Below are 13333 nucleotides of genomic sequence, written 5' to 3' on the forward strand. Positions count from 1 at the left end.
TTCGTCGATTGACGGTGTTCGACGTAGGGTTGCCATTTGGAAAGTCGCTAATTTGGAATAGAGAGCATTGAAACCCCGGAATTTCGATTAATCACGATATTCCCAGGTAAAAACTTCTTTCTTGCGTTTGCATTTAGATCGATTCTGATGCGAACGCAACGCTTGAAAATCATTTCTAGAAAAACAGACGCATTCCTAGGGTTGCCATTTACAAAGTCACTAATCTTGAATAGAGAGCATTGAAATCCTTTTTGTCTGAAATCCGGACACTTTTATTTTTTAGATTAATTACGATATTCCTAGGTAAAAACTTTCTTGAGTTTGCATTTAGACTGCTTCTGATGCGAACGCAACGCTTGAAAATCGTTTCTACAAAAACAGACGCATTGTTATGCAGTGTATTAGAAGAGGTGCGTTTGACACGTGTTAGATCACCGCACGCAACGCACAGATAACACGATAATAAAGATAGAACAGCAAACGAACATTGGAAACCTGGATTACTACAGAAAATCCCCCCTGAACGCCTTAAAAATTAGGACAAATCCGAGGAAATCCTGGTTCAACGTCGGACAAGACGTTTGTTCACTTCTATAGAAGTACATTTTGAACTAAATCTACAACACATTTCTCTCTCACTAAAAACAATAGTAGTATTACGTATTGGTAACTTCGGAGATTTCAATGCCTGTTGCTTCTGCATCTTCGAAAGTAACAGCGACGAAGTGTATCCACCTTTTCAGATGTTTCCGTTTGTGCGTTGAATGAACAAACAGAAACAAGTAAAACACAGCCTGTTCAAACGTACTTCTCGCTCGTTGAAGTTTCATGTTCAACTCTTACTTGAAATTCTTCCTAAGTAAACCTCCTCTTAAGGAGAATCGAACTGTTTTTTCGTGCTTAGAAGTTCCTTCTCGAATGATACATTCACAGTCAGCGTACGTGTAACGCGTACCAGAAAGGGGTACGTGTACGTTGGTTTCAACTTGAACGTTGAATAATTAGGAATTCCAGGGGCAACGATTAATTTCCATTCATACCAGCAGTTTCTTCGTTATCCGTTTAGGTGTTTTGGGCTTTAATAGCTGTCGCTCTAAATTATAAAGTAACAGTTTCGACATATTTCGTGTTCCCACTTCGCTCTGTATACTGATAAACCGCCTCCCACGGTGAAATTCCTGTGATCCACGCGAACTATGCGCGGCGTCTTTTGTTCGGAATACACAACCACGGAATAGTAAGCATTCGAAGGTGTCTCAGGCATCCAAGGCGCCTCGACTTATTCTGATTCTACGCAGAAGTGAACCACGAAGATCGATAGAAGCGTTTTCTGGTTGTAACCGGCGGAATATTTACGTTGAGAACTTTTTACAACGGCAATATGATCGATTTAACTGTCTGAACTCTGATTCTCGAGTATCTGAACGTTTAATCGGAAATTGCACTCCAGAGATAAGGAAAAGTAGATTGTGCAATAAATTTGATTGCGAACGCTTTATAACCTAATCTGAAGTTTCGGTGCTAGATTCTTCGAAGAGTGAAACTTCTTTAAAAGATACTCGAAAATTTTCAGAAAGATACAATTTTCTTAATTTCCTCGTAAGCATCGAATCCTCGAGATGCGTCGATTAATTAAAATATTAGATTCTACAACTTCTACAGGTTCCACATTTTTTCAAAAAACCGTGGAATTTCACTGAAAAGGTGACAATTAAGTATTCCAAGGTAATCTCCATACTTGGGCAAAGCTCGAGCACGGCAGCCTGTGTCGGTGAGCTGTTAAATTCGTCGAAAGGCTAGTGTGTACTAATATAACGTTGTCGTACTCACGAATCCGAGCGAAAGTTTCTTGAATCCCCCAGCGATTCCAGCAGGTAGGCTTCCCCGAAGCAGAGTCCAACTCCCTTACCGGGAAGCCCAAGTATAGAAAGATTCCGGAAGTTCTGGAGTGGTACCTACCGGGTGGTCTCGCTTCTCTGACAATTACCGTCAGTCATAAAGGGCGCGCGGCAAGGTGACACAATGGAAAAATCTGACGAGTCCATCGGGAATTCCGTGGCGGGCGAACGACTGCGAGGACACCATTAACGTGACGGTATGAATGTGACTTTTAGACGGTTTCGAGAAGCGGACAGTCCTTCGTGACACGCGGGGCTAAAGATGGCCGAGGATTAGTTAGAAGTACAGCAGAAACGTGAGGAGTAGCTTCTTCTTTTTCTTCTGGTACTTCCATAAAATATTAGGTCGTGTAATATGAATTTTCAATCGGCTCCTAAGAACGGTAACTTAATATTACATCATTCTGTGATTTCTCATTTCTTCGAACAGTAAAAAGCGACAGTTCAACCCTTTGAATATCCCGAACGTTACACACAAATTTCCTCTGTGCAGCCAACGAACATGTTCAAACCAAACAAAAACGTTTCACCTATTGCACACAATTCTACGCAACGAAAACTCGTAAGAGCGTGCTTAAACTTAATACGATTTATCCAGCGTGAGAGTACGTACTCGTCGTTCAAAGGATCGCTACAAAACACCGTAGCGTTACCTCGCAGCGAGCCCTAACCGCCCGGCGAAACCACAGCTCCATTAACCCCATTAACAAGATAAACAATTCACCAGCCTCTCCCGCCGACCACCCCCCAAGCTCCACTCTCCGTTCATCCCCCGACAGGCAAGCAATCACGCGAGGAAGCTAAAAATTGATTCCACACCACCGCGGTGCACGATGGAAGGAGGAGGGGGAGAGAAAGAGAAAAGTCTCGACTCGGTCTCTCCCGCTGGTAAAACTCGCCAGGAATTCTTGGGCCACGGCCGGGCTCTGGCGAGTCCGGGTCCTGGCTACGGGGGCAAGCCTCTTATCCACGCAGGATCGGTCTTGTGACTTTTGTCGGTGCGCGTTCCCCGGTCCTCTTTGAGTAATGGAAGTCGACCGAAATCAATTTCAATTCCTACGAGCCGGCGCTCGCTCACCGGACCGCGGTTCCCTCTTTGAGAGAGGCACCGTTCCAGCTTCCATGCGCGCCTCCCCTTGCTTAACACCTCCGGATTTTATGTGGACGGCCTCCTCGCTCGCCGATCGCCGCCGTCCACGTCCCTCAGCCACCGCTGGTATGCCGACCATCCCGCGAATCTTCGCTCTCTTGGTACACCGGCCCGACTGATACCGAGCTTTGACGGCTTATCCGGGGATATCTGAAGCGGAGGAACGGTGAAGATGTCGGGATTAGGAGTTTGAAACGGACCACGTGAGGGATTATTAATGGGGGGAGAATGAAACGTGGTTACGTTGTAATACGGAGGTGGACGGGCTCTGTTGGGGTTTTTGACATTTTTGCGTTAATTGAGCGGTGAGAATAATTCTGTGGTTCGTTTGGTGTGAAACAATGATTTTTACATTATGTTGTAAAGTATCCTTTAGGTACCGTGTCGTCTTGATTGGAGTCTGATAGAAAATTTTAGATGTACCAATAGTAATTTTTAACGAGAATTATTCGAACTTCAAGTTGACACGAAAAAACTGAGAATTTTTCAACGCTCAACTGACCCATTACTTTTCTGACGATGGATAAAAGGTGACGGAGACAATTTTCGTAGTCTTGATCGGCTGATGTACCAAGAGTAACTTAACAAGAATTATTCGAACTTTAAAAAAAGAAAACTGAGATTTTTTCAACACACATGGATAAAAGGTGAACGAGAGAATTTTCATAAACCAAAACAAAAATCCTCCAATCACCTTCTCTCAATTTACCTACTCGTTAATTCACGAGCACGCACCTTTAATTTTCATCTCCTCGATTCTCCTTCCAGAAAGGACGTATTTTATCGATTAACGACCCAGTTAACAAGTCGAAGTAACCTTTTCTATCGCCACTCAAGACCATTAACACAGACATTCAACAGCACGTCGAAGGAAAAGCTAATCCCGGATGTTTTAGTACCTCGACCAAAATCATTCTTCCAAATCGACGTTATACCTTCTTGTTCTCCTCTTTCCTCTCGTCGTGAACACGACAAGCGGCATCAGCGGGGTCTCTCTGGTGGAACGGAGACGAGGATAGAATTTTACGATTCTATTTGAAATTCGGCGCGGTCGTAAAGGACAACGCGAGGAGAAGAGGGCCGGCGGATCTCTGTTCGAAGAGGCAGACGGCCGTGATTTCGTGCACCTGTTGTTTTCGTCGTCGTCGCGATAAGATCGCGAAGGCGCGCGCGTACCATCGGCAGGAGAGTGGAGAAGGCTTCAATTGGCCAAGTCAGCCTTTGCCAAGATGAAGATGTATCGTAGATAACGCGGCCGCGTACACCTGCATAACGGCGGCTCCACGCTCGTACCATAAAACTTAATTAACCCCTCGGCAAACACGATTTATTCCGGCGTCGATTAAGGGGATTCCTCGATAATCTGAATCCGCTAAATCCCCCGGCCGTTTAAATCGCGCCGGACCGCGGTTTCGCTAACCGCCTATGCAACGGATTTACCACGATACTACCGGCGAGAAAGATAAGTTTTATTGCCCCGAAAGCTTCGTTAAGGGAAGGTTACATCGGTGTTAATAAAACGGGAGCTTCGATGTGGAAGATGATTCGAACAGGGGTTGGGGAACGTGTAATGTTACACGGAGGGAATTGTGGCGAAACGGGTAGAATAGAGGGATGGAAAAATAATATTTTGTTAGGTTGCCCTGTAAAGAGGCAACAATGTAGTTTAGTGAGAATAATTAGTTGAAGGGTTCGATGACCCATTACTTTTCTGACGATGGATAAAAGGTGACGGAGACAATTTTCGTAGTCTTGATCGGCTGATGTACCAAGAGTAACTTAACAAGAATTATTCGAACTTTAAAAAAAGAAAACTGAGATTTTTTCAACACACATGGATAAAAGGTGAACGAGAGAATTTTCATAAACCAAAACAAAAATCCTCCAATCACCTTCTCTCAATTTACCTACTCGTTAATTCACGAGCACGCACCTTTAATTTTCATCTCCTCGATTCTCCTTCCAGAAAGGACGTATTTTATCGATTAACGACCCAGTTAACAAGTCGAAGTAACCTTTTCTATCGCCACTCAAGACCATTAACACAGACATTCAACAGCACGTCGAAGGAAAAGCTAATCCCGGATGTTTTAGTACCTCGACCAAAATCATTCTTCCAAATCGACGTTATACCTTCTTGTTCTCCTCTTTCCTCTCGTCGTGAACACGACAAGCGGCATCAGCGGGGTCTCTCTGGTGGAACGGAGACGAGGATAGAATTTTACGATTCTATTTGAAATTCGGCGCGGTCGTAAAGGACAACGCGAGGAGAAGAGGGCCGGCGGATCTCTGTTCGAAGAGGCAGACGGCCGTGATTTCGTGCACCTGTTGTTTTCGTCGTCGTCGCGATAAGATCGCGAAGGCGCGCGCGTACCATCGGCAGGAGAGTGGAGAAGGCTTCAATTGGCCAAGTCAGCCTTTGCCAAGATGAAGATGTATCGTAGATAACGCGGCCGCGTACACCTGCATAACGGCGGCTCCACGCTCGTACCATAAAACTTAATTAACCCCTCGGCAAACACGATTTATTCCGGCGTCGATTAAGGGGATTCCTCGATAATCTGAATCCGCTAAATCCCCCGGCCGTTTAAATCGCGCCGGACCGCGGTTTCGCTAACCGCCTATGCAACGGATTTACCACGATACTACCGGCGAGAAAGATAAGTTTTATTGCCCCGAAAGCTTCGTTAAGGGAAGGTTACATCGGTGTTAATAAAACGGGAGCTTCGATGTGGAAGATGATTCGAACAGGGGTTGGGGAACGTGTAATGTTACACGGAGGGAATTGTGGCGAAACGGGTAGAATAGAGGGATGGAAAAATAATATTTTGTTAGGTTGCCCTGTAAAGAGGCAACAATGTAGTTTAGTGAGAATAATTAGTTGAAGGGTTCGAAATTATAATTAAAATTTTCAGGGAAAATTAAAAAAGAATGAAACGTAGAAAAGAGCATTGGTACACGATAATTTTTAAAAGTACGAAAGATTTAAAAAACGGAAGAAAAGTAAGAAGATTTAAAAAACAAAGAAATGTGAAAATGTTTCAAGTAAATTACCAATTTCTCGTCGATGATTTCTTCCAATAATGTTACTTAAGAGATTACCCAACACATTATTAAATTATTTTTCTTACTACTCTTCGCTTATTCAAATGTTTCTTTTCTACGTGTTATTCGAAGAAAAGCTCACCTTCTTTAGGAATACTATCCACTATTTCCATCTGTAAATCATCAATTCAACAAACGATCGATATAAAACCGTGAAAGCACGAAACAATCTTCGTTTATCCATTACAATTCACGGAATTCACGTGGATCGTACAGTTCGTAAACTCGACGAAATGTTCACGGTGTTCAACTAGAACGTGACACGCAACAGTTAATAACACACCCACTTCCATATCAGGCTCTAAACACGCGTGGCTCGTAAAAGACGCGTCAGCGTAGCCGTAAAAAGAGGAAAGTTTCATTTCACGAAACGCTCGCGATTATGAACCGTCCCGTTGCAAAAATACCGTACGGTTAACAGCTCGTTCGACCGCCGTAAACGTTCTCCGTAATCGTGCTATCCGCTTTTACCGCTGCAATGAAAACAAGTATTAATTGATGTCCTTACACCTTTATCACCAAACAACCGGTAGGCGCGGCCGTACGACTTCATACCTCGAAATCCTTTCGTTTGTGCCGGCTCGAATTAAACGCGATGCTTTTCCGCGTTCTGGCCATCTCGACGCCATCGAGGATCGAGTAGATTTCCGCGTGGCGAAGAGAACATTGCTCAACAATTCGACCGAGTGGAATTATTGAAAATTGCAATTATTCACGTGAATTTCAAGAAAATTCAAAACACCTTGAAGATTGCAAAATGTGAGTGATCGTAAAAGTGATCTATGGTGAAGATCGAAAAACTTGGAATTTTTGTAAATAAGCGATCAAATATTCCAAATGCATAGAAATCTACATCTACCGAATCTCTAAACTAAGCTTGTTAAAATATCGACAAATGCCTAATTTCGTTCACGAACGATCCAACCAATCTTCCGTAAATTAAAACTCTCACGATCCTCCAATATGTCAACCTCAATCGTCGCAAAAGTCCCCATAATTTCACAAAAGGTATTAAAATATCATGCAAGGAGGATAATAGAAGTATCGAAGGGATCATTGACGTCACTTACGGGACCAGTTGCTCGTTGACTTTCCTGGTCGGTGAAGTTAAAAGTGTCCTGCCTCCAACGATCGATCCTTACGCACAGAAACGTCTCTCGGTAATAATGACACAAAGATGCCGGCCTGCAGCACTCGGGGGGTACTGGTATCTGGGGACCTCCAGGTGATTCCTCGGGACGAAAATCTTCTAAACCAAGGGCACGGTTCGTTAGCGCCATTGTGGTCGAGTCCAAATATTGTTGGATTCCTTTCCGGACCTACAGCGAAGATTTCTGCCTTCCATGACGTCGTCATTCTGCGACTATTCTCGAGAATGACGACTTTATGCGCGGAGGCACAACCAGGTCTGATGTTTCCTTTTCTTCCCCTGCTGTACGCTGTGCTTCCTTCGATCCTTCTCACCAATCTCTTCTCGTATCTTTACCTTCGCTATCCTGTCTGCCGTTTACTAAATTGCGTTACAATTCTATCTCGGGTGAAGAAATTACAACCGAATCCAGTTTTACGCTTTATTTCCATCACGATTGTCCCCGCAGGAGCTTATAAAAGTGTCGCGTAGAGTGTATTACTTGTTTAAAAATTAGTCGAACAAATTTGAACAGAAATCTCGCAGGAAATTGTAGTTATCTTTACCATTTTCTTATTCACAAATAAAAGGGTACACGTACCGGTGGATCTTCTCTGCGACAATCTACGTGTGTTTCTCGGTAAAATGAACTATTCAATAACTACCAATTAAATCACCGTTAATCCGTGTAACAAAGGGCGAAGATCTTAATTGATCTTGCGATCGTCGCTGCAATTGTTGGTATTGTTATCTTTGTCGAATTTGTCAAGGATGTCGAGGCGAAGGAAAGAGCCGACGATCGAGCGGGCTGTCGAGGCCGCTCGACCGATGCCGCCCTCCATCGAACTCGTGCCGCTGCTTTTCGAGATTTTAACGGGTTTCGTCTCCGCCCAAATGTTCACGGCGAATTTCAATTCGGCTACCAGCGCCTCCCACGGAGTGACCTGCAAGAAAGCCGACGAAAAACGGTCTCAGAGCTCCGGCCATCGCTTAATTCCGTCCAATAAACCGTCGATAGCAAAGGAAAAAGAAAGCCTTCGTGGATGTTTTTTCGTTTTAACTCGGGGGCAAAGACATAAAAATTAGCAGTCACCATTTGTCTGTTTCTTTTCAAAGAGGAGAATCTAAAGGCCACCCCCGCGCACAAAGGAATTATTCTTTCGTTTCTTGAGGCACACGCGACGCAGAGGGAAATTTATCATTCGTTTCGGGGTAAAAGAGATCCAAGGGTGAGATAACGGTTCCACGATGAGGAAGAGAGGGGAGTAAAGGGGGACTCACCTTTTCCTTCACGGCGACCTTTCGTACATTCCACAGGAATTCACAGACGGCGATGACGAACGAGCCGCAGCATCCGATCAGGAGGACCAAGAATACACCACCGACGTTGGCCAATCCTAACTCGCTGGACATTGTCGGTTCTGCGTCGGTTTTCGAACACAATCCACCGCCACGTTCCTTCCACCATTTCGTCTTCAGATCCTGCAACACCCCTTTCTCCTGCAGCATCAGTATCGCGCCGCTTATAGGGGTTCTGTATGGAGAATCTGAGGAATAATTGAAATTCACGGTTGTTATGTGTAGCTAGAGTAAAGTAGAATCAACCCTTTAACTCTCAGATTTTCAGGATCGATTTAATTTTTTTCAATTATTTCCTAGGCGTGTAGAAATAAGTAATAATGCAATAAAATAGAAAAGATAGCGCGATGTGGAAAGTGAAACAAAATCTCGAGGGTTAAAGGGTTAAAGGAAGGTTAAAAATTGTTGGACTTACTTCGTGGCAAGGCGATACCGTAGCCTTTATTGTCGATAAGACCTCCAACCTTATCGAGATCACAGTTTCTCTCCATTCTGTACTCGATCGTAGTGGATTCCATGAGAAAAGCGTAATCACGTTTTTTCAGTACACGTTCGACACCTTCGTCGTTCGTTTTCGTGAATACACTTGGTCTAGTTTCCATCATCGTGGCCCACATACGTTGATAAGTGGAGTAATTGGAATCCTGCGATGTGAATGATATTGTCATCGAACGAGAGATAGAATGGGCGTTGAAAACGGTGTCGGAATATCGTAATTTACTCTGAAGAAAGCAGAGGTGGATCCACCGAGAACAGCTCCGTACTTGATTTTCGTCTGTTTAGCGAGATCTTCTACACCTTTAATTGGATTGTCCATCTTGTCGACTGTCAGGAAGGCAGCCAAGTTGGCGGTGTACGAGGAAACCATGATCAACGTGAAGAACCACCACATGCCGGCCACCATTCGAATCGAAGGTGCCCTAAGTGCAGAAGGCAGAAGATATTTCTTCCAGTATTGTGAAGCTGACACGAAGGTTCAATTTCAAATTTTAATTTAATTTAATTTCAATTAATTTTCATTCAATTTCAGTTCACAAAAATAAACATAATGTGTAATTCAGAGTTGTTGCATTTGTGATACAAAATTTAAATTTTTTATTTTGTGGATCATTTTTTACCCTCCCTTGGGATTTTTAGTGTTCAAATTGCGCGCTGTTTGAGGGCACAGAGAGAACTGGTCTCCGTATTTCCCAAAACTCACGTAAAACGTTATTCGCTATTTTAAACCATCGCAGACCTTAAAAAAAAAAAAAATAGTTTCGCTAACGAATACACGGTGAAAAGCACACATCCGAAATCTTCAAACAGCTTCAACTGCACGTTCCCTCGAACAAATTGCCACGTTCGCTCGTGGCACGAGTCGCGTTATTTCCTCTTAAAGACGCACAGTAGGAAGTTTCGTCGAAAGCGTGAAATCTGCGTACAGATTACCCAATCGTGCTCTACGACGCCACGGTAAATCGTCCGGTGCTCGAGACGAGTGGATGGGAGCATCTCGACGCGATACTCCGAGGCGCAAAAGCCGGAGACGGAGACAGCGTGCATCGCGTTTTCCTAATTAAGCGCGAGCTAAAGGGTCGCGTATGCAAATGACGCCTGTTTGCCGAGCATAGCGCGCGTGCACGAGCTTGCACAGGACGCCGGGTAAACAGAGACAAAGGACATTGTTTCCTCGCGAACCGTGTCCTACGACGACAAATGAATCGCGATTAAATTGCCGCCGCGCGAAATCGATAAAACGATGCAACGATCCTACATTTTACCCGGAATTTTTAAACGTAATTTTTACCACGAGGTTCGTGACTCGATTTTCCAACAGATCGACGTTTATTGAATTAACAAAGATGAAAATTGTCTTCTATAGAAACGTAACTGTTGGAGAAAAATTGTAGCTTTTGGTCTTCCTCTTGGCGGATATATCAACACCGAGGGGGAGAAAAAATAGAGGGTGCGTGAAAAATCGAGGCACGAAGTTCAGTTTGCTTCCTATCAATTTTTGCCAATATACGATAGCAAATGAAGTTCTTTTGGAAAACAAAGTTTCATCCGAAAGTAACTTATTCTACAATTTCGATTTATCCTGGCACGAAGAATCACCTCTTCTCACGCACTTTGTACACAAAAAGTTGCTGTAAAGCAATTTCAAAAATAATTCCTCTACATTACAACAGACAACCACCTAAATAAACGTCACCGATAATTAAAACCGTGAAGAATTTCATCCGCGCGTCGTTGTCCGCCGCAAGACCGAGCTACAGCAAGCATGGACCGAAATATTACTTACATGCAAATCACGGCGATCTACGCCACGTCCAGGCAGCATAAGAAAGTGGCTACGAAGTAGTTAGGAGGGCTACACAACCGTTGTTAGCCGTCGCCGTCTTTAGTCGGTTTGTCGTCAGTATGTAGCAAGCAAACACGCGCGATGTTACGAGCGGAGAGTTAGCGCCGTGCCGGCGCTAATAAGTGGGAAGCCGCCTCAAATATGTCCGGCAAACAGCGGCTCGTTAAGCTTAATTGTCGTGAAAAAAGGAGGATCTCGCCGGGGACACGGGAACCATGCGGAGGAGGGGTGGGAGAAAAAAAGCGCCGCGTCTGCTTTTGGCACCGTCTCTCTGTAGGCTTTCCTACAAACGATCCGCAATATTTTATTTCCTTAAGCAGGATAATGAGATCGTGAGCCGACAGGATTTTTATTCCTTTTCAACGCGGCGAAATCCTTCACACAGGGAAGAACGCCCGGAAGACGAATAAAACGCTGATTTAATAATTAGGCGAGTAGCGTGGAGATTTTTGTCAGCATGTCACTCTTTTGTGACGGTGAGTTTTATTAAATATATTTCGCATTTCAGGAATATTCCTTCTTCTTTTTTTCCTCTTCGTCTGTGTACAACTGTCACATTCTACTTAAAATATTAGATTAGTAACTCGACTTTTATCTAAATTACTCGGAAAAATCAACCTGGAGAGATTGGGCAAATGCTGATTTTTCAAAAATTTACGGTACGTTGATTAAGTATTCATAAAGTAGCCAAGGAACTCACGCGTGTAATTGGGACGCGGTTGCATCTCTTTGTGGTGGTGTTGCGGTTTCTGTCTCGCGATTATTGCGCGGCTTTGCATGCACGTAAGGTGGGCTGCGGTGGCATAGGTGCTTTGTTAAGTTTACCGGTTCGGACTTACTTGGGAAGTATATCGGAGCCCTGTTGCATGATAGAGCCGACAGTGAGCCACATGGAGTTACTCAGGTTGAAATTATTTTCCAATTCCTCCGGGTCTGGATTGCAGGGATGCGGATTGTCCCATTCTTCCGGCGCCATTCTGAAAAATATGCGTATTACAATGCGTATTACACTCCTTCGTATTACACCAATCTAATTTTATCATTCAGAATCTCTCAAAGCAACTGAGCGAAGATGTATCTTTAAAACAATTACAGATAAAGTAAAATTATATACATTAAGTGTGGAAATGAATTTTTTCCGATTTTTGGAAATCTAATCGAAAAGAGATCGGTCGTCGAAATAATTTCCGTTATTATTCATCACCTTTCGCCATTTTTCTGGCAGCCTGCGAATACCGCCGCGATAGAAACTCGGCGGCTTTGAATCAATTATGCGAATCCTGTCGGAAAGAATTCATTAAATAAAACAATATATTCCTAAGAATTTTCTGAATTCGAACGTTCAGCTATTTTTAAGAAGAAAAGCTAGCTCGATAGGGACATCCAGGTTTCTTAATATTTCCCATGAAATCTTACCTAGCCTGCAGAAAGAGCATTATCGAAACTGCTAAGAAAGCAGTCGCCATGTAAATCCAGACGTCTGTTGACAGCGGTGACAGAAACGAGAACAGATCCGGCTCCTTCTCCTCCGGTTTTCTCGATAAAATGCTGATACCTGACTTGGACACACCGGATGAAATAGCAGTGTCACGAGATTTACCGTGAAAATTGGACGCGATAAGGAATTTCAGACGGCGTACCTAGATTCATGAACGGCATCGTAAAATCTACCGCGCTTTCCCGCTCGTACGTAATTGTAAGATCGCAAATAGCTAAATCTGCATCCTGAAACAAATTCTCAACGCATAACTTCCCTCACATCCATTTCTCCATCGCTACGATCGCTCTTTAAAATTTCATCAATAATAACACGAGCGAATTTTACGAAAAAAGCATATCCAGTATGAATGTCCTATCTTTGATCCTGATAAAAAAAAAAAAAAAAATATGCAGGGAAAAATCATGCATACGTTAACGAATCAATTTTTAATTCTCCCATTTGTAGAGTTTCATTTTTAATTGAAATTTTAATTCTACACGCTCTCCAATTAAACACAAGTCGCTCGAAAAATTGTTACCTACCCGATCCAGCAAACGTCTGATCAAGCCGTTCCACTGTTTCGTCTCTTTGTTGTACGTGCCATAATTCCCGTCGGGCACTAACTCGAACTCGTATTTAAAATTCAACAGCTTGGCAATCTCCTCGATGAGATCGATGCAGAAGCCCTCGTACCGCGTTTGCTCGATAGCTATACCTCGAGTTGCGCTGTCCGTTACCTCCATTATGTACGGTGGACCCTGACGAATCACCGTTATTTCACGCTAATTGTTAACACTGATTATTCACTTAGTCTCGACAGAAATCAACTCCTTCAGAAATTCTACATCCGCCTCCCTAGATCCTACTT

General features: G+C 43.6%; 1 protein-coding gene across 4 annotated transcripts in view; it reads right to left on the minus strand.

The window, feature by feature from the left end:
- Positions 1–7771: 7771 nt before the first annotated feature.
- The window catches only part of LOC108570594 (glutamate receptor ionotropic, kainate 1-like), a 63482-nt gene continuing 57920 nt past the window's right edge, over positions 7772–13333 (minus strand). For all 4 annotated transcript variants that reach the window (XM_017932476.1, XM_017932478.1, XM_017932475.1 and 1 more), the window contains 8 exons: positions 13008–13223; positions 12626–12710; positions 12402–12540; positions 11825–11962; positions 9363–9561; positions 9057–9285; positions 8564–8829; positions 7772–8226 (listed from right to left, as the gene is read on the minus strand). In XM_017932476.1, the coding sequence (XP_017787965.1) occupies positions 7990–8226; positions 8564–8829; positions 9057–9285; positions 9363–9561; positions 11825–11962; positions 12402–12540; positions 12626–12710; positions 13008–13223 (1509 nt within the window). In that variant the 3' untranslated portion in view covers positions 7772–7989. The remainder of the gene's footprint in view (positions 8227–8563; positions 8830–9056; positions 9286–9362; positions 9562–11824; positions 11963–12401; positions 12541–12625; positions 12711–13007; positions 13224–13333) is intronic.

This window comes from Habropoda laboriosa, unplaced genomic scaffold (assembly GCF_001263275.1).
Source record: "Habropoda laboriosa isolate 0110345459 unplaced genomic scaffold, ASM126327v1 scaffold105, whole genome shotgun sequence".
NCBI lineage: Eukaryota > Metazoa > Arthropoda > Insecta > Hymenoptera > Apidae > Habropoda > Habropoda laboriosa.